We start from the raw sequence: 19,257 nt of genomic DNA, 5'->3' as shown, positions 1-19,257 counted from the left end.
ATGCATAAAGTGATCAAATGAATATGCTGAATGCCATGCAAGTCGCTGTGGATAAAAGCGTCTGCCAATTGCATAAACATCTGTGTCATAGTGCTCATAGTGTTCAAGAGTTTACAGTTATGTTGCTATGCTTAGAATGTGATTCTCTAACAAGCATAAGAATACAAAGCACACACAAATCCTGAGTAAAACAGTCAATGTAGTTTTAGTTAGATTTTTAATAATGCTTATGCATATTAGCATATTTCTAATCACCATTTCTTATGCTGCCTACTTCTTGGCAATGAAAGTCAGGAGCACAACTACAGCCCATAGACGGCTCATTAAGTGTTGGTACGATGCCATTATGCAGAGAAGTTCTGCTCAAACTTCAAAACTGCATCAAAAATGGATCCACTGTGTCGTCAGATATTAACCCAGTACAATATTACATTTCACACGGTTTCCCTTAGAGAGGCACATTTGGGATTACTGTGGGATTTTAAATGTATTTATTTAGTTTAACTTTAAGGCCAATTTAAAGATTGTAGATGTAAAATAACTACAACTGTTCGCTATAACTCATACTTCCAGACAATTAATCACGTCTCACAATAAAAATGACATTGTTATTAAAGTTACAAACAATTAGTAGGGTAGAGTGGGGTAAGATGTGCCAGCGGGTAAGATGTGTTACATCCTTAATCTAGCACATTTTTGTGTCAATAATTTGCCTTCTGTTAAATACTTTTAGTCTACTTCTTATGTACTTAGAAATGTATGTAAAATTTTACTTAAGTACACTAGACTTATACTGAGTATACTTGTACTTATAATATATACATATTTTGATAGAGATCTACTTAAAAGTATAATTAAGTATTCTAAGTATATTTGGCTTGTAGTTGTGTTTACTCTTTTGATTGAGTATGAACTTACATTGTTTGAAAATATTGATTTATAAAGAAAACAGATTCAATTCTGAGTATGAATTTTGTGTTTACCAAGAGTACACTTCAAGTGTACTTTCATAAACTAAAAAATGTGCTAGTTAACTAGTAAACTATCAGTATACTGTACTTGAAGTACAAACGTAGTTAACACTTACACTTAAAGTACTTTTATACACTAAAAAGTGGGGAAATTCAGTTTATCATTGCTATTGGTATACTTCCTACATATAAAGTATACTTAAAAACATACTTGAACTTTACTTAAGTATACTAAATAAAATTAACTTGGAGTAGCCTATACTTATTATTTTTTTGTAAGGGTAACCAGTGTCTTGTTTCTCTCAGTCTAAAATTTGAGTAAAAATTGGCACAACTTACCCCACTCTACCCTAAAATTCAAAAAGTTACAAACAATTAGTAAGGTAGAGTGGGGTAAGATGTGCCAGCGAGTAAGCTGTTTTACATCCTTAATCTAGCACATATTTGTGTCGATAATTTGCCTTCTGTTAAATACTTTTAGTCTACTTCTTATGTACTTAGAAATATACGTAACATTTTACTTAAGTACACTAGACTTATACTAAGTATATTTGGCCTATACTTGTACTTATAATATATGCATATTTAGATAGAGATCTACCTAAAAGTATAATATAGTATTCTAAGTATACTTGGCTTGTAGTTGTGTTTACTCTTTTGATTGAGGATGAACTTACATTGTTCGAAAATATTGATTTATAAAGAAAACAGATATAATTCGGAGTAAGAATTTTGTGTACTCCACTGCTTGTGTACATAGAAATGTACTTAAAGTACATGTAAGGTATATTTCAACTATTTACCTATTAATACCTAAATAGGAACATAGTAGTATACAGTACTTAAAGCGCAAACATTATGTATAGTAATAGTAAACTATAAGTATGATGTCAAGTTCACTTACAAGTATACTTGCAGTATAAAACTACTAAACTAGTAGTTTACAGAAATTGTTTGCAAAGTTTACAAAATGTGCTAGTTAACTAATGAACTATCAGTACACTGTACTTGAAGTACAAACGTAATTAACACTTAAACCTAAAGTACTTTTATACACTAAAAAGTTGGCAAATTCAGTTTATCATTGCTATTGGTATACTTCCTACATATAAAGTATACTTGAAAACATACTTGAACTTTACTTAAGTATACTGAATAAAATGAACTTGGAGTAGCCTATACTTATGTTTTGTATGGGTAACCAGTGTCTTGTTTCGCTCGGTCTACAACTTGAGTAAACAGTGGCACAACTTACCCCACTCTGCCCTAAAATCCAATGAGTCCGGAGGCAAACCCTCGGCGTCTTACCTGTCACAGCGTGTCCCGGTGTAACCCGACGGGCATCGGTCGCAGATCAGCTCCCCCCTGGCATCGACGTGGCACGTGGGACTGAAACTACGGTGTTTTTGAGCCAACAAGGGGACAAAGAGAAAAACAAAAGAGCAGCGAATCAAAAACATCATAAGCACTCGCTCTGGCTCTAACCGAAGCCAGAGACCGTCTGAACCCAGAGCTGGTTTAGCGGGTGAGGTGGGCGTCAGATTCTGCCATTAGCTCCAGCATAATGACCGCGCGGCTATTTCAGACGACACTGGAGCCTGGCTGAGGGGCATGATGGGAATGCTGAGGGCAGGAGGAGAGCCACGCTTTCTTTAGCCCACTTGAGGATGTGGAATGTTCAGCTGTTGCATTCTGGGACACGCCAACTCTTTCTGGATTAGCCACTAGCATGCTACAGCCAATATTAGCCTAGTGCTGAAATCATGCGGCAGCTTTAGAGCATGGAGGACTCGCAGTCAGTCTCTGGAGGAACTGCATGTGCTCCTTATAGATGCTATCATGCTAAGAATAAGAGCAGCTCAAACTGAATTATGGTCTTAACTGGTTATAGTTGAGTCTGCTACCGGCACAAGATTGTTTTTATACAAATTGGTAACAGGGTGCAAATCTCACTATGCACTAGTTGCTTATTATCATCTATGATATTAGCTGTTTATTAGTACTTATAAAGCACATATTAAAGCCTTATTCTGCATAACAGCATAATTTAAACAGCCAATGTCCTAGTAATTTGCATGATAAATATGCTGCCTTGTGTGTGTAATAATCAGAGTGTGTGTGTTGTGCACCGCCGATAGGCTCATATCACTAACACACCCTTTAAATACTGCACTATTGACTTTAGAGCAGGTGTGTGTTGGTCAATGGTCAGTGTTTTCAGTTCCTCACAATAGCAGCTCCAGCAATGCTCCTGATCACACCTGGTGTTCAGACCAGATGCCCATGTGGGAACAGATGGGCAGAGCATTTGAGATTTAAACACTGAGGAGCTGGACGTGAACATGAGAACTGCGTCTGGCTGAAACTAGCAGAACACACTTGTCTGGCGTCACATTGCGCCGTGTGTGTGATAGAGCCCTGAGTAGCTAGTAGGTTGAAGCAGCTTCCCCAACACTGGTCACTATAGTTAGGAATGTGGTTTTCTATGAACAGCGTCATGATGGTAAGTGTTTATTTGAAGAGTATGAGGTCATGCCTTGCTGTGACCAGTGTTGCCGTACTTGTTTGCTGGGCTCAGAAGAGGACAGGCACACGGCTGACAGTCTTCCGCAGTTCCCCGGGTGGCGTCTCCGTAATAACCAGGAGCACATCGATCACAGTTCGGTCCTATAGCGTGATCCTGACAGCCCTACAATACACACAAACACATACACACACAGGGATAAACACATGACTACACAGACAGCAACATAGTGTCAGTACAGATCTGGGCCACATCTGGTACATGTGGATTCAATGCGGGCCAGATGTGGGCCGGATCTGGGCCGACACTATGTTGCTGTCTGTGTAATATCAGGACTTGGAGGTATGTTAACATACACTACATTGCCAAAAGTTTTGGGACACCTGCCTTTACATGCACATTAACTTTAATGACATCCCATTGTTAATCCGTAGGGTTTAATACAACTCTTCAGCTCTTCTGGGAAGGCTTTCCTCAAGGTTTAGGAGTGTGTTTATGGGGATTCTTCTAGAAGCGCATTTGTGAGGTCAGGCACTGATGTTGGATGAGAAGGCCTGGCTCTCAGTCTCCGCTCTAATTCAGCCCAAAGCTGTTCTATCGGGTCGAGGTCAGGACTCTGTGCAGGCCAGTCCAGTTCCTCCACACCAAACTCCTCATCCATGTCTTTATGGAGCGACGCTTTGTGCACTGGTCAGTTAAGCTGGGACAGGAAGGGGCCGTCCCCAAACTGTTCACACAAAGTTGGGAGCATGAAATTGTCCAAAATGTCTTGGTGAAGCATTAAGAGTTCCTTTCACTGGAACTAAGGGGCCAAGCCCAACCCCTGAAAAACAACCCCACACCATAACTTTACACATAACAGTCACTCAGAGAACACGTCTCCACTGCTCTAGTGGCGGCGCGCTTTACCCCACTGCATCCCACGCTTTGCATTGCACCTGGTGATGTAAGGCTTGGATGAGCTGCTCGGCCATGGAAACCCATTCCATGAAGCTCTACACACTGTTCTTGAGCTCATCTGAAGGCCACAGGAGTTTGGAGATCTGGAGCTCTTGAAAGTTGGCGACTTCTGTGACCCTCAGCATGCGCTGACCCCGCTCTGTGACCCTCAGCATGCGCTGACCCCGCTGAGTTGTGGCTGAGATGCTGTTGTTCCCAATCGCTTCCACTTTGTTATAACACCACTAACAGTTGAGCGTGGAATATTTAGTATAATATTTGGCCTTATTGCACAGGCTCCACCGATCACGGCCCCACACTTGAGTTCTCTGAGCTCCTGAGAGCCGCCCATTCTCTCACTAATGTGTGTAGAAGCGAACACACACACACACACACACACACACACACACACTCCTGAGAGTGGCCCATTCTCTCACTAATGTGTGTAGAAGCGAACACACACACACACACACACACACACACACACACACTCCTGAGAGCGGCCCATTCTCTCACTAATGTGTGTAGAAGCGAACACACACACACACACACACACACTCCTGAGAGCGGCCCATTCTCTCACTAATGTGTGTAGAAGCGAACACACACACACACACACACACACACACACACACACACACTCCTGAGAGTGGCCCATTCTCTCACTAATGTGTGTAGAAGCGAACACACACACACACACACACACACACACACACACTCCTGAGAGCGGCCCATTCTCTCACTAATGTGTGTAGAAGCGAACACACACACACACACACACACACTCCTGAGAGCGGCCCATTCTCTCACTAATGTGTGTAGAAGCGAACACACACACACACACACACACACACACACACACACACACACACTCCTGAGAGCGGCCCATTCTCTCACTAATGTGTGTAGAAGCGAACACACACACACACACACACTCCTGAGAGCGGCCCATTCTCTCACTAATGTGTGTAGAAGCGAACACACACACACACACACACACACACACTCCTGAGAGCGGCCCATTCTCTCACTAATGTGTGTAGAAGCGAACACACACACACACACACACACACTCCTGAGAGCGGCCCATTCTCTCACTAATGTGTGTAGAAGCGAACACACACACACACACACTCCTGAGAGCGGCCCATTCTCTCACTAATGTGTGTAGAAGCGAACACACACACACACACACACACACACACTCCTGAGAGCGGCCCATTCTCTCACTAATGTGTGTAGAAGCGAACACACACACACACACACACTCCTGAGAGCGGCCCATTCTCTCACTAATGTGTGTAGAAGCGAACACACACACTCACACACACACACACTCCTGAGAGCGGCCCATTCTCTCACTAATGTGTGTAGAAGCGAACACACACACACACACACACACACACACACACTCCTGAGAGCGGCCCATTCTCTCACTAATGTGTGTAGAAGCGAACACACACACACACACACTCCTGAGAGCGGCCCATTCTCTCACTAATGTGTGTAGAAGCGAACACACACACACACACACACTCCTGAGAGCGGCCCATTCTCTCACTAATGTGTGTAGAAGCGTCTGCAGGCCTAGAGCTGGAGTTACACACCTGTGGCCATGAAGGGATTGAACACCTGAACTCAGTGATTTGGAGGGGCGGCTCAATACTTTTGGCAATATAGTGTATGTTAACATATTTACACAAAACATTCTGTCTGAGGAAATGAAAATGCATCAGAGCCACCTTAAACTTGCACAAAAAAACTTGATTCTGTGCCCAGACAACAACATGGTTGCTCTCTGGGGTGTAACTCAAAAGTATCAAATATGTTAGTTTCCATAAAAAAGTAGCAATGTAGCATAATTAACATTACTTACTATTAACACAGCTAACTTTTATAAGTACGGTTCTTCAACAGGGACGCACACTTTTCATTAGTCTTTCAGAGGCAGTGTCAGGCTAATGGATCAGAGGGACGGCGGCAGTGTTTCATCTTTGAGAGCTACACACACATGCACACAGTGATAATCACAGCGCAATCCATCGACACAATCACAGTCTGACAGCACAGGATGAGCGGCAGCAGCTCTTTATGTCTGTGTTATATTGCCCGTGTCCTTGGCAGGCCGTAGTTAAGAATAGGGTGTTCAGCTGTGTCTCTCCACTGCTCAAATAGGCGCAGGAGAAAATATTCTGGAGCCGCGGAAGACTGATGTTGTTTCCTCGTGAATGGAGGTGTTGTGTTTTTATAGGGACCCAAAAAGACATATGAGCTTGCAAACCTAAACGTCATCTTACTGAACAACTCAAAGACCTGCTGTAGAGCGAGAGAGAGAGACAGAGAGAGAGAGAGAGAGAGAGAGAGAGAGAGAGAAAGAAAGACGCAGAAGACGGTGCAGTGACTTTAACACAAGACAGCCCATGTTCTGTTTTGTTAGAATAAACTACATTAACTTAGTATTGAACAAAGTAGGCGGAGTTGTGGGCAGAGTCTATGCTAATAGAGTACAGTCCTTCAGCAGTCATGGGCGGGGTCTATGCTAATAGGGCGGAGTCCTTCAGCAGTCATGGGCGGGGTCTATGCTAATAGGGCGGAGTCCTTCAGCAGTCATGGACGGGGTCTATGCTAATAGGGTGGAGTCCGTCAATAGTTGTGGGCAGAGTCTATGCTAATAGGGTGGAGTCCGTTAGCAGTCGTGGGTGGGGTCTATGCTAATAGGGTGGAGTCCTTCAGCAGTCATGGACGGGGTCTATGCTAATAGGGTGGAGTCCGTCAATAGTTGTGGGCAGAGTCTATGCTAATAGGGTGGAGTCCGTTAGCAGTCGTGGGTGGGGTCTATGCTAATAGGGTGGAGTCCTTCAGCAGTCATGGGCGGGGTATATGCTAATAGGGCAGAGTCCGTCAATAGTTGTGGGCAGAGTCTATGCTAATAGGGTGGAGTCCGTTAGCAGTCGTGGACAGGGTGTATGCTAATAGGGTGGAGTCCATCAACAGTCGTGGGTGGGGTCTATGTTAATAGGGTGGAGTCCTTCAGCAGTCTTGGGCGGGTTCTATGCTAATAGGGTGGAGTCCTTCAGCAGTCATGGGCGGGGTCTATGCTAATAGGGTGGAGTCCTTCAGCAGTCATGGGCGGGGTATATGCTAATAGGGCAGAGTCCGTCAATAGTTGTGGGCAGAGTCTATGCTAATAGAGTACAGTCCTTCAGCAGTCATGGGCGGGGTCTATGCTAATAGGGTGGAGTCTGTCAGCAGTCGTGGGTGGGGTCTATGTTAATAGGGTGGAGTCTGTCAGCAGTCGTGGGTGGGGTCTATGCTAATAGAGTGGAGTCCGTCAGCAGTCGTGAGTGGGGTCTATGCTAATAGGGTGGAGTCTGTCAGCAGTCGTGGGTGGGGTCTATGCTAATAGAGTGGAGTCCGTCAGCAGTCGTGAGTGGGGTCTATGCTAATAGGGTGGAGTCTGTCAGCAGTCGTGGGTGGGGTCTATGCTAATAGGGTGGAGTCCTTCAGCAGTCGTGGGCGGGGCCTAAGCATATGTGACGTCACGCAAACAACTTGTTCTGAGACTTTATGATTTATGGGGATTAAAAAGAGAGCAGTGAGTGGATTTTCACCATTATAGAGTGGCTGTGTAACACACTGCTGACAGACATTTATGTTCAAACACCATGTAAAAGTGAATTTTGCATAAAAGGTCCCCTTTAAACACACACACACACACACACACACATTACCAGGCAGTGTCCAGTGACGTCATCGCAGCGCTCCGCATGTCCGTGGCATTGACAGAGCTCACACACACCGCGATACAGCGTCCCGTTCACCCTGCGGTAGCCCACCGCACACATCTGCAAACACACACACACACACACACACACACACACACACACACACACACACACACACACACACACACACACACACACACACACACACACACAGGGTTAGTGCATCACAGAAACATCATTCATCACGAGGAAATAAAGGCTTTTTGGGAAGGTATAAACTTGTCTGAACGTGTCATGAGTTGAACAGCGTGAGCATCAGCGCTGCAGTAATTAATCTGTGCTGTGCTAATTGACGGATCATTGTAGAGCACAGAGTGCTTTGATTTACTAAATGAGGGAGAAGATTTGTTTCAGTCAACTGAAGCACAAGGGAAGTTTATAGAGCCGGCTGATAAATGCCTGTTCAGACAGTGTGTGTGTGTGTGCGTGTGTGTGTGTGTGTGTGTGTGTGTGTTCTTAAGATGCGCTTATTCAAACCTTTCTGTCTTGTTTTGTTTCATTAATGTGTCTGAAGTTGTTCTTCCTCATATTTGAGCCTCAGTGTTTTCTGTCTGCCTTTTACAGTCAGCATCAAAACAAAATTGCTCTATTTATTTTCTAAATGCATGTTACTGCTTTTATAGTGAAAAATTTAATCATGCATATTTTTTACCTCATAATCTTTGTAATTAAAATACCACAGCTTGCTCTATTTGCGAGTCATTTTAGCCGAAGACATTCTGATCTGCCTCCATTCAGGTTTGCAACACTCTTCACAATCCAATCAACAACCAATGGATTAAATGGATTTTCTCTTGTTCAAGAAGCTCTCTCACGCTGCACAATATGGTAGTAAAATCATCACTCTTTCCATATACACACACACAGATCAGGCATATCATTATGACCACTGAGAGGAGAAGTGAATAACACTGATGATCTCTTCATCTCCTGTTAGTGGGTGGGATATATTAGGCAGCAAGTGAACATTTTATCCTCAGAGTTGATGTGTCAGAAGCAGGAAAAATGGGCAAGCGTAAGGATTTGAGTGAGTTTGACAAGGGCCAGATTGTGACGGCTAGACGACTGGGTCAGAGCATCTCCAGAACTGCAGCTCTTGTGGGGTGTTCCCAGTCTGCAGTGGTCAGTCTCTATCAAAAGTGGAGGACCAGTGGAGAACCGGCCACAGGCTCATGAAGGACCAGTGGAGAACCGGCCACAGGGTCATGAAGGACCAGTGGAGAACCGGCCACAGGGTCATGAAGAGCCAGTGGAGAACCGGCCACAGGGTCATGAAGGACCAGTGGAGAACCGGCCACAGGCTCATGAAGGACCAGTGGAGAACCGGCCACAGGCTCATGAAGGACCAGTGGAGAACCGGCCACAGGGTCATGGAGGACCAGTGGAGAACCGGCCACAGGGTCATGGAGGACCAGTGGAGAACCGGCCACAGGGTCATGGAGGACCAGTGGAGAACCGGCCACAGGGTCATGGAGGACCAGTGGAGAACCGGCCACAGGGTCATGAAGGACCAGTGGAGAACCGGCCACAGGGTCATGGAGGACCAGTGGAGAACCGGCCACAGGGTCATGAAGGACCAGTGGAGAACCGGCCACAGGGTCATGGGCGGCCGAGGCTCATTGATGCCCGTGTGGAGCGAAGGCTGGCCCATCAGAACTGGACCACGGGGCAATGGAAGAAGGTGGCCTGGTCTGATGATCACGTGGATGGCCGGGTGTGTGTGTGTGTGGCTTACCTGGGGAACAAATGGCACCAGGTGCACTATGGGAAGAAGGCGTGGCGGCGGAGGCAGTGATGCTTTGGGAGATGTTCTGCTGGGAAACCTTGGGTCCTCCATCATGTGGATGTGACTTTGACACGTCCCACCTACCTAAGCATTGTTGAGGCCATGTCCAGCCTTTCATGGAGACGATATTCCCTGTGGCTGTGGCTCTTTCAGCAGATAATGCGCCGCCACAAAGCACAAATGCTTCAGGAATGCTTTGAGGAGCACAACAACGAGTTTGAGCCGTTGACTCTGCCTCCAAATTCCCCAGATCTCAATCCAATCGAGCATCTGTGGGATGAGCTGAACAAACAAGTCCGATCCATGGTGGCCCCGCCTCACAACTTACAGAACTTAAAGGATCTGCTCCTAACGTCTTGGTGCCAAATGCCACAGCACACCTTCAGGGGTCTGGTGGAGTCCATGCCTCGAAGGGGAACCAACACAATATTAGATCATAAAGTACCTTGAACATTTACAGTGAATTCTAAACAAATGAAATCTTCAGCTTTTAATATGTTTGTTTCTGTATGCAAAATGCAATGCAACCCATGATCTCTTTATAAAGTCTTTAATCATAACTTAATCAGAACTTGTTTTTGTCTGATTATTGCTGTTGTTAATGTGCTGTGTAATTATCTGAGCTGTGTGAGGACTAATTTAGCTAATTGTATGAAATATTCAAGCTATTTTTTTTAAACAAAGAGAAAAAAAACCAGTTGATTTTGGTTTGCATTCTAAAATGCGAGGCACAATCGTGTAAGAATGTCAAATTGGTATAACTGATGCTCATTAGCATCAGCTTTTGTGTGATTAAAGTGCGTTCCATGCTTATTTTCAAGCTGTCAATGGATTTTGGGATTGACTTATTCATGAATTTGGTCAAAGCAGGATATGTAATGAGGCAGATTAATTGTGCTTCCTACTGTTCCGAACTGCCTTCAGAGTGTGCCTCCGATGGGCAGATCCCAGAACTGCTGACTGCAGAGATCGTCCACACACATGCTGAATATGAAGTGGGTCGTAGAAATGACCACAGCAATAAGCATCACACTTGTTTTTCTGCTGTCTTCAGTGACCCCGCTGACCCTGTCACTCTCACTGTCCTGAGCACTAACACACAACGCTGAGCTGAGGACAGAGGTGACCAAACACATTCAGAGGGATACTTCACCTAAACATTAATGGAAATGCTTTATATAAGGGTTTAATTCTCACTATGAAACTAGTTGCTTATAAGCATGCATATTAGGATGTTGGCTGTTTATGAAACATATAAATGCCTTATACAGCATGACCATATTCTACATCCCTTAATCCTAATACCTAAACTCAACAACCACATTACTAACTATTATTAAATATTAACACATTGTCCCTAGAGCGTTTGACACATAAGAGGTCGTCAGACTATAGGAATATCCTGTGAGTTTCAGAACTGAAAACTTCCTTGTTAGTCCAAAAACAGCTTTTATTGTCCCCAAGCCCAGAGAGCGACTGGTTGTGAATGAGCCTGTAATAGCTGGAGAAAGAGCGCCTCTGCAGAAGAAGATCAACGCCCACTTCATCATCACAACTCTGGCCCCGCCCACTGGAGTGTTAGTGAGATGCCCCGCCCACTGGAGTGTTAGTGAGATGCCCCGCCCACTGGAGTGTTAGTGAGATGACGAGGAGAGACGAACGGACACTAATAACATTCCCTTCCAGAGGATCCTAATGCTGGGAATGAGCTGATTTATTCTCATCAGTGTGAATGTCTCAGCTGAGCATTATTTATTTGTGTTCGCTACATTTCTACATTTCGCAATTTCAGCATTTACAGACTTTTACCATATGGACTCGACAGTAACGCCACAACATATGAGTGACCGTGTCAATGCTAACGCCTGATCTGAGACCAGTAATTTCTGATATGATTCATGTAAAGTCAGATTACCTTTATCTGTGTCAGTAAATCAAACCAGTTATAAAACAAGCATTATATAACAATAGAACAATACCTTTAAAAACAGCTTCTTGAAAGTTTGAGTTAGAATAGTTTGACTATAAACACAGTGAGGCTGTAAAAGTGAGTAGATGAGTTGAGCTGTTCAGCTGATGGTGTTTAACGATAATCTCTATCGTCCCATTAGACACTCATTAGCATTAGCTCGTTAGCACTCGTTAGGATTTTATGTCGTGGAGTAAAACGTGAAAACAATTTGAGCTAGTGTTCACCACAGATCTTATTTCAGGTATTTCATCAATATGAAGTCAATTAAAAACCCATTGACTGCAGGACGATGGAAGCTGAAGTGTTCAAATGCAACTCATCTCTGGATTTTGGCCGATAGAAACACATCATCGCTGCAGCACGCGATTAACAGAAATATGTTTGGGGATTTCTGTCCATATACAATAAATACACTTCACAGATATTAGTAGAGTGAAATATTCCGTACAGTACAGTTCTGCTCATGGATTAATACCATAGTCGTGTCTCCACTTCCTTCCATTAGAAAAATGAGGACCAATTATCGTAGAAATGGCCGTTGTGCGGCGATTACGTGGATCTGCAGTATAAAGGTCCCGCCCCTGCTGACTCAGTCGCAAGCACAGCTGTCAATCATGGCATTGGTTTTTAAAAGTGTAATTGGATTTTTTATTTCGTTTGGCTCACGTCCCATTCGATTACATGGAGAGGGCGGGGTTTATGACCTATACTGCAGCCAACCACCAGGGGGCGATCGAAGCCTTTCGCCGTCACTTCTCACTTGATTAGCACTAGTTTGCCTTCTACAAACATTCTCAAAGAGAAAACTCTCTTCTCAAGGATTCCAGCTGTGCCAAATCAAGACACTATTGCTCCCCGGTGGTGTTTACTGTCTCAGCTCGGTGTGTTTTAAACTCCTTCCCATCGGAGTGATGAATCCTGACACACAGGTGTCCTTCTCGAGTTCCTCGTGTAGCTCCTGAGATGAGCCCGGATCAGACTCTGTCAGCTGTGGGACGATCCAGGGCCGTTGCTCAGTGTGCTTCAGCAGCTGGGGCGGCTGACTGTGTTGAATCTCTGGGATATGCTTTCTCTCTGCATAAGTGTCTGCTCTATTAAAGCTGCAGTGGCTATTGATTTCTGAGTGAGCAGATTTTTATGCTGATGTGAGCAGGAACCACTGGCCAGGAGACAGAATTGAGACACTGTGATCATCAACCCTACAAAACTCAAACCAGAAATCACACACACCTTTACTCCTAAATTAGGACACACTAGAGAAAAGCTCATTATAAACACCGCAGACTAACCCAAACCTTAATCATAATAGAGGACTTCAGTAAAAATGCATTTGTTCCCAAAGGGCGATATTGACCAATTAAGTCTATAATACTGGGTTTTGGTTAGAGAATGAACCTAAAAAATGGGTACTGTTGAACTTCTGTTGGCCATGTTTAATGTGCTCTATGTATGTGCATTATATTTGAATAAAAGCACTGCTGTGATTGGCTGCTGTGAGACTTCAGTGTAAACGCCCACTGCTGTGATTGGCTACTGTGAGACTTCAGTGTAAACGCCCACTGCTGTGATTGGCTGCTGTGAGACTTCAGTGTAAACGCCCACTGCTGTGATTGGCTACTGTGAGACTTCAGTGTAAACGCCCACTGCTGTGATTGGCCGCTTCAGAGACTCCCAATGCTTTGATTGGCTGCTGTGAGATTTCAGTGTAAACACCCACTTCTGTGATTGGCTACTGTGAGACTTCAGTGTAAACGCCCACTGCTGTGATTGGCTGCTGTGAGACTTCAGTGTAAACGCCCACTGCTGTGATTGGCCGCTGTGAGACTTCAGTGTAAACGCCCACTGCTGTGATTGGCCGCTTCAGAGACTCCCAATGCTTTGATTGGCTGCTGTGAGATTTCAGTGTAAACACCCACTTCTGTGATTGGCTACTGTGAGACTTCAGTGTAAACGCCCGCTGCTGTGATTGGCTGCTGTGAGATTTCAGTGTAAACACCCACTTCTGTGATTGGCTACTGTGAGACTTCAGTGTAAACGCCCACTGCTGTGATTGGCTGCTGTGAGACTTCAGTGTAAACGCCCACTGCTGTGATTGGCCGCTGTGAGACTTCAGTGTAAACGCCCACTTCTGTGATTGGCTACTGTGAGACTTCAGTGTAAACGCCCACTGCTGTGATTGGCCGCTGTGAGACTTCAGTGTAAACGCCCACTGCTGTGATTGGCTACTGTGAGATTTCAGTGTAAACGCCCACTGCTGTGATTGGCCGCTGTGAGACTTCAGTGTAAACGCCCACTGCTGTGATTGGCTACTGTGAGATTTCAGTGTAAACGCCCACTGCTGTGATTGGCCGCTGTGAGACTTCAGTGTAAACGCCCACTGCTGTGATTGGCCGCTGTGAGACTTCAGTGTAAACGCCCACTGCTGTGATTGGCCGCTGTGAGACTTCAGTGTAAACGCCCACTGCTGTGATTGGCTACTGTGAGATTTCAGTGTAAACGCCCACTGCTGTGATTGGCCGCTGTGAGACTTCAGTGTAAACGCCCACTGCTGTGATTGGCCGCTGTGAGACTTCAGTGTAAACGCCCACTGCTGTGATTGGCTACTGTGAGACTTCAGTGTAAACGGCCACTGCTCAGGCGTTAGAATGAACACAGTTACTGACATGTTGTGGCGTTACATAAACTGCGACTGATTTCTCAAAGAATCCACAGTGAAATGTAGCGAACACAAATAAATAATGCTCAGCTGAGACATTCACACTGATGAGAATAAATCAGCTCATTCCCAGCATTAGGATCCTCTGGAAGGGAATGTTATTAGTGTCCGTTCGTCTCTCCTCGTCATCTCACTAACACTCCAGTGGGCGGGGCATCTCACTAACACTCCAGTGGGCGGGGCCAGAGTTGTGATGATGAAGTGGGCGTTGATCTTCTTCTGCAGAGGCGGTGTTTCTACATCTATTACAGGCTCATTCACAACCAGTCGCTCTCTGGGCTTGGGGACAATAAAAACTGTTTTTGGACTAACAAGGACGTTTTCAGTTCTGAAACTCACAGGATATTCTTATAGTCTGACGACCTCTTATGTGTCAAAACTCATGTTCATGACTCCTTTAAATAAAGACTGAAAGTGTTCAATGATGGTGACCTTTAAGTCACGTGACCGTGGTGTACTTCGCTGACTGTGTTTCGATTATCATGATGAACAAAACTTTTTTTTGGTCACTCAGCTTATTTTCTGCAATAATCCAATGGAAAAATCTGATTGGGTTTTTGTCGAAGGAACCAGGCTCACGGGTCGGCCAACAAAAACACCTCATCACTGCAGAATGAATTTCAAATGAACCCATCCCAATGAGCTGTCCACTTTACATGTCGGACAATCAATCTCTTCCTGTCTTCCGCAGAAAACATGACCAACATAAAGGTTTGGAGTGAGTAATGAAGTGTTTGGCTGAACATTTAAAGCTCTGTTTCCAAACGTCCACAGCTCTCCCGGAGGAAACTGAAGCCAGTGGTTCACACAATCACCCCCAACTTTATATGTAGCTTTCCTGTAGCTCAAACAGTAGATCATGGCGCTAGCAACGCCAAGGTCATGGGTTCGATTCCCAGGGAAAGCAAGAACTGACCAAAAAAAAAAGTGTACCTTGAATGCTATGTAAGTCGCTTTGGATAAAAGCGTCTGCCAAATGCATAAATGTCAATGTAAATTAAAATGTATATGAAGGCTGCTATGAAATCGTCCATCTCAGGGGTTGAGAAGGTTCATTTTATAATGTATTTCACTACAAATTACAAAATACATGCTTAAAGAGTCATTTAGCAACTTAATCTAAATACTTTAGGATACTTTGGAACACTAATAAGGCATGAAACACCAAACATAGGGTTTCCTCTACACATTATTTTAAACAACATCAATATTTACTGAAGCAAAAAATGCAGACAATCTTAGAAAAAAAAAAAAAATACTGATGCTCAAGAAAATCTGGGGTGTGTAAACCTTTTGAATTGGATGTTCAGTGTAAATTGTACTTATTTAACATGTAGTTAATCTCTTCTGTAGTACTAAATGAAATGAAAAAATAAGAAAAATGTACACATCCTCCTGTTCAAAAGTGTTGACCCCCTGCTCTTAAGGCATTGAGTTTCATGGAAACCGCCACTAAATATAAAATAATTCCGCCACTAAATATAAAATAATGTCTAATCACACCAAGTGCAAATAGCGTGCCTTGATGGCAAGTGCTATTCCCACTAGCTCCGCCTAACAATGCCTGGTTGGGCCAAACAAGATTTAAAAAGGCGCTTGGATTTCAACATCTTCACTGGTGCAATCAGTAAAGCCTATGGCTAATGGATCTTGATTTTGACACTAGGTTCGAATCCGCCTTTGGCAGAGTTTTTTCTTCTCTCTTTTCTCACCATAAATCACACCAGAAATGCATTTACTTTCAATAAAAATTAAGAAAATGTTCTAAATGTGGAAATAAAGTGCCTAATGAAATGTTTAATAATAGTAATAAAAGCATTTATTGGGTCGGGTTAGGGGTCGGTGTAGGGAGGGTTTTTATTAGGCGGCATTCATTTAATAATTTTAATAAATATAATCTTTACACTCTGTTATTATTGCATCCTGTTAATTTACAACAATACTTATGTGCAAATAGTGTCTGTCTGTCAAAATAAAATATAAGTTACATGAAATTACGGTCTACACATATTGCAAAGAGCTGCCACTTTGTAAATAGAATATATCACTATTTTCACTTAGTAAATAACGTCTACAGCTATTTGCACTTAGTGTAAATATCATCTATCATTAACTAAATATGCTATTTTCACTTAGTGCAAATAGCCGCTGCCAAATGAAAAAGGTCATTTCAACTTTTTATCTCACAAATCTGACTTTTTTGCAGAATTGAGATTTAAATTCACAATTGCATGTTATAAAGGGAGAATTTTGAGATAAAGGTCGCAATTACTTTTAATTTTTTTTAAATTAAAGACGCAGTACTTATTAAAAACATCAGTCTTTGTTCCCCCTCATAATTATAAATTATAACTCGCAATTGCAAGTCTATATCTCAAGTTTATAATTCTAAGAAAAGAAGTCAGAATTGCGAGATGACAGATGACAGACTCAAGGGTTTGTACGTTTATGAATGTGGCGATCTGTATAAATTCAGTCATTTTGTCTTGTGGATTATATGTAAACAATTCATATGTAAAATATATCTTAATCAGGACAGCACTAAATAAAAGTAACATGCATTTTATGATCCCAGATCTCTCTCATGCACTCAGTAAAACAGTACAATCAGTAAAAATAGGGCACAATGAACTGTATTCATTTGACGGATTAGTCCATATTTATTTTTTACAGGTATTTTACCTGTATTTTGAACTTCATTGCATTGTGTTTTAGGGTTAACGGAAATGTCTGTTAATTGCTGGATAATGTCTGGGTAATAAGCAGCCAGTACTAATTTTTTACAGTGTATTGTTAAAATTATGAAAATGTTGCATATTCTGTAAGGGGAATGAAACTTATGAGCACGTCTGTATCTTAGGATGTGTTTGCAGACGGTCAGTCTGAGAATCACCAATCACTGTTTACATGAATTGCCCGTTACAGTTTACACTCATGTCTAAATGAAATAAATGACATTAAAATTCAAAGTAATCACATTGGTAATCGAAAATACTTTTCAGATGTATTCACCCATTTAAAATGTAACTGTAATGAAATACAGTGACAAAATGGGAAAATGACAAATGGGACACCCTATGGTCTAACGGACTTAACGGACACACACACACACACACATACACACACACACACACACACACACACACACACGGCAGCCATTGTAAGTCCACAAGAGCGAAAGTGCATAAGTAGTGTGCCATTTGGAACAGGGCCTATGGCAAGCCGACTTTTATTTATTCACATATTACACTCTAAAAAATGCTGTAATTGGGTCATTTTAACCCAGCGGTTGTGTTAAATGTTTGCTTAAAACAACCCAAATCGCTGGGTTAAAACAACCCAATTGCTAGTTAAAAATTAGTTAAAGTGCTAATTCTTGATATCAAGAATTCATATCTTGTGAATGAATTAAAGTGATAACGGCTTGCCATATACAGGGCCTCAGGCTGAAGTGTTTCCTGTGCACTTCTGTCGTGTTTTTAATGCTTACCTCACAGGAAGTTCCCTCATATCCAGGCGGACACTGGCACACCTCCACAGCTCGAGCCTGTGCGCCGCTGCGAGAGCCTTCGGACGCCACACTCATGCTCACGCTGCCCAACCTGAGTGTGTGTGTGTGTGTGTGTGTGTGTGTGTGTGAGAGAGAGAGAACATGATCCAGTCACAACACAGTATATTGATATTAGTGCTGCCAATTGATTACAATGTGATTAACCGCATCATTTAGCTGCAGATTAATGCATTGAATTAATAACAGGGCTAGTGTAATAAATAGGTCCGATACAAACACATCATTTAATGATGTATATAATAACATTAATATTACTGTTGTGTGAGTGTGATAATGAAGATTAAATATTTTTCCAGCCTGCTTTTTATTTTTAAATTGGGTTAAATTAACAACAACAGAAAAGCTGAGAAAAATCAGGTTTTTTGTCAAAGACGATGATCAAAGTCGTTCGAGTCTCCAAAGCTTCAGTCCTTTCGCTCATCCTGAGTCATTCTCACTCAGTAACATTAGGCCGTTTTAATTTATATGATGTTTAATGTTTGATGATCAGGTTATTTTACATGTGCGTCAGCAATGCTTCCATCACTTGTTTCTGCTTCTTCTTCTTCTCCTGTGTTTTGACGTACCGTATAACACGGATCGCCAGAAAACTGCTCTAAGCGCTGTCATACATGACTATCCCATCAATTAAGAGGAAAGGGTTAATTTCAGCATGACCTGACAGCAGTTAAACATCTCATCTGTGTGTGATTTATAAACTGTGGTGAGCTGCAGATGTGTTTCAATCAGCTCTGAAAGCTCAGATCAGGTCCAAATCTGATTGACAATAACACAGAAATTAATGGAAGAGTTATCAGACAGATGACAGCGTTACATGTGTTTCATTAATCACGTGTTATCTGCGGTCCAAAGCCATTCAACTTCAGTTTCTAAATCCTTTTTTTCCCAGAAAAAGTCTGAAACATTAGAACTTAGACCGCAGGCTCGCAGGAGTGATGATTGGACATCCTCAAAACACGTATGACTGTCCTATAAGGACAATGGATGAAGACC

The 19,257-nt window shown here is 43.0% G+C and overlaps 2 protein-coding genes across 2 annotated transcripts in view; both read right to left on the bottom strand.

The window, feature by feature from the left end:
* The window catches only part of lama2 (laminin, alpha 2), a 149,735-nt gene that overhangs the window by 125,274 nt on the left and 5,204 nt on the right, over positions 1 to 19,257 (bottom strand). Inside the window, exons 2-5 of the mRNA XM_079831286.1 lie at positions 18,184 to 18,295; positions 8,166 to 8,279; positions 3,533 to 3,660; positions 2,280 to 2,366 (exon numbers count right to left, since the gene is read on the bottom strand). Of these exons, the coding sequence (XP_079687412.1) occupies positions 2,280 to 2,366; positions 3,533 to 3,660; positions 8,166 to 8,279; positions 18,184 to 18,279 (425 nt within the window). The 5' untranslated portion in view covers positions 18,280 to 18,295. The remainder of the gene's footprint in view (positions 1 to 2,279; positions 2,367 to 3,532; positions 3,661 to 8,165; positions 8,280 to 18,183; positions 18,296 to 19,257) is intronic.
* Positions 18,990 to 19,257, bottom strand: part of LOC307134786 (laminin subunit alpha-2-like) — a gene marked incomplete at both ends in the record, with an annotated part of 100,668 nt that continues 100,400 nt past the window's right edge. The window contains one exon of the mRNA XM_079830783.1: positions 18,990 to 19,020. Coding sequence (XP_079686909.1) covers positions 18,990 to 19,020 — 31 coding nt within the window. The remainder of the gene's footprint in view (positions 19,021 to 19,257) is intronic.

Source organism: Gobio gobio (genome assembly GCF_949357685.1).
Source record: "Gobio gobio genome assembly, chromosome: 12".
In the NCBI taxonomy this organism is placed as follows: Eukaryota; Metazoa; Chordata; class Actinopteri; order Cypriniformes; family Gobionidae; genus Gobio; species Gobio gobio.
This window is presented reverse-complemented; position numbering and strand designations above follow the sequence as displayed.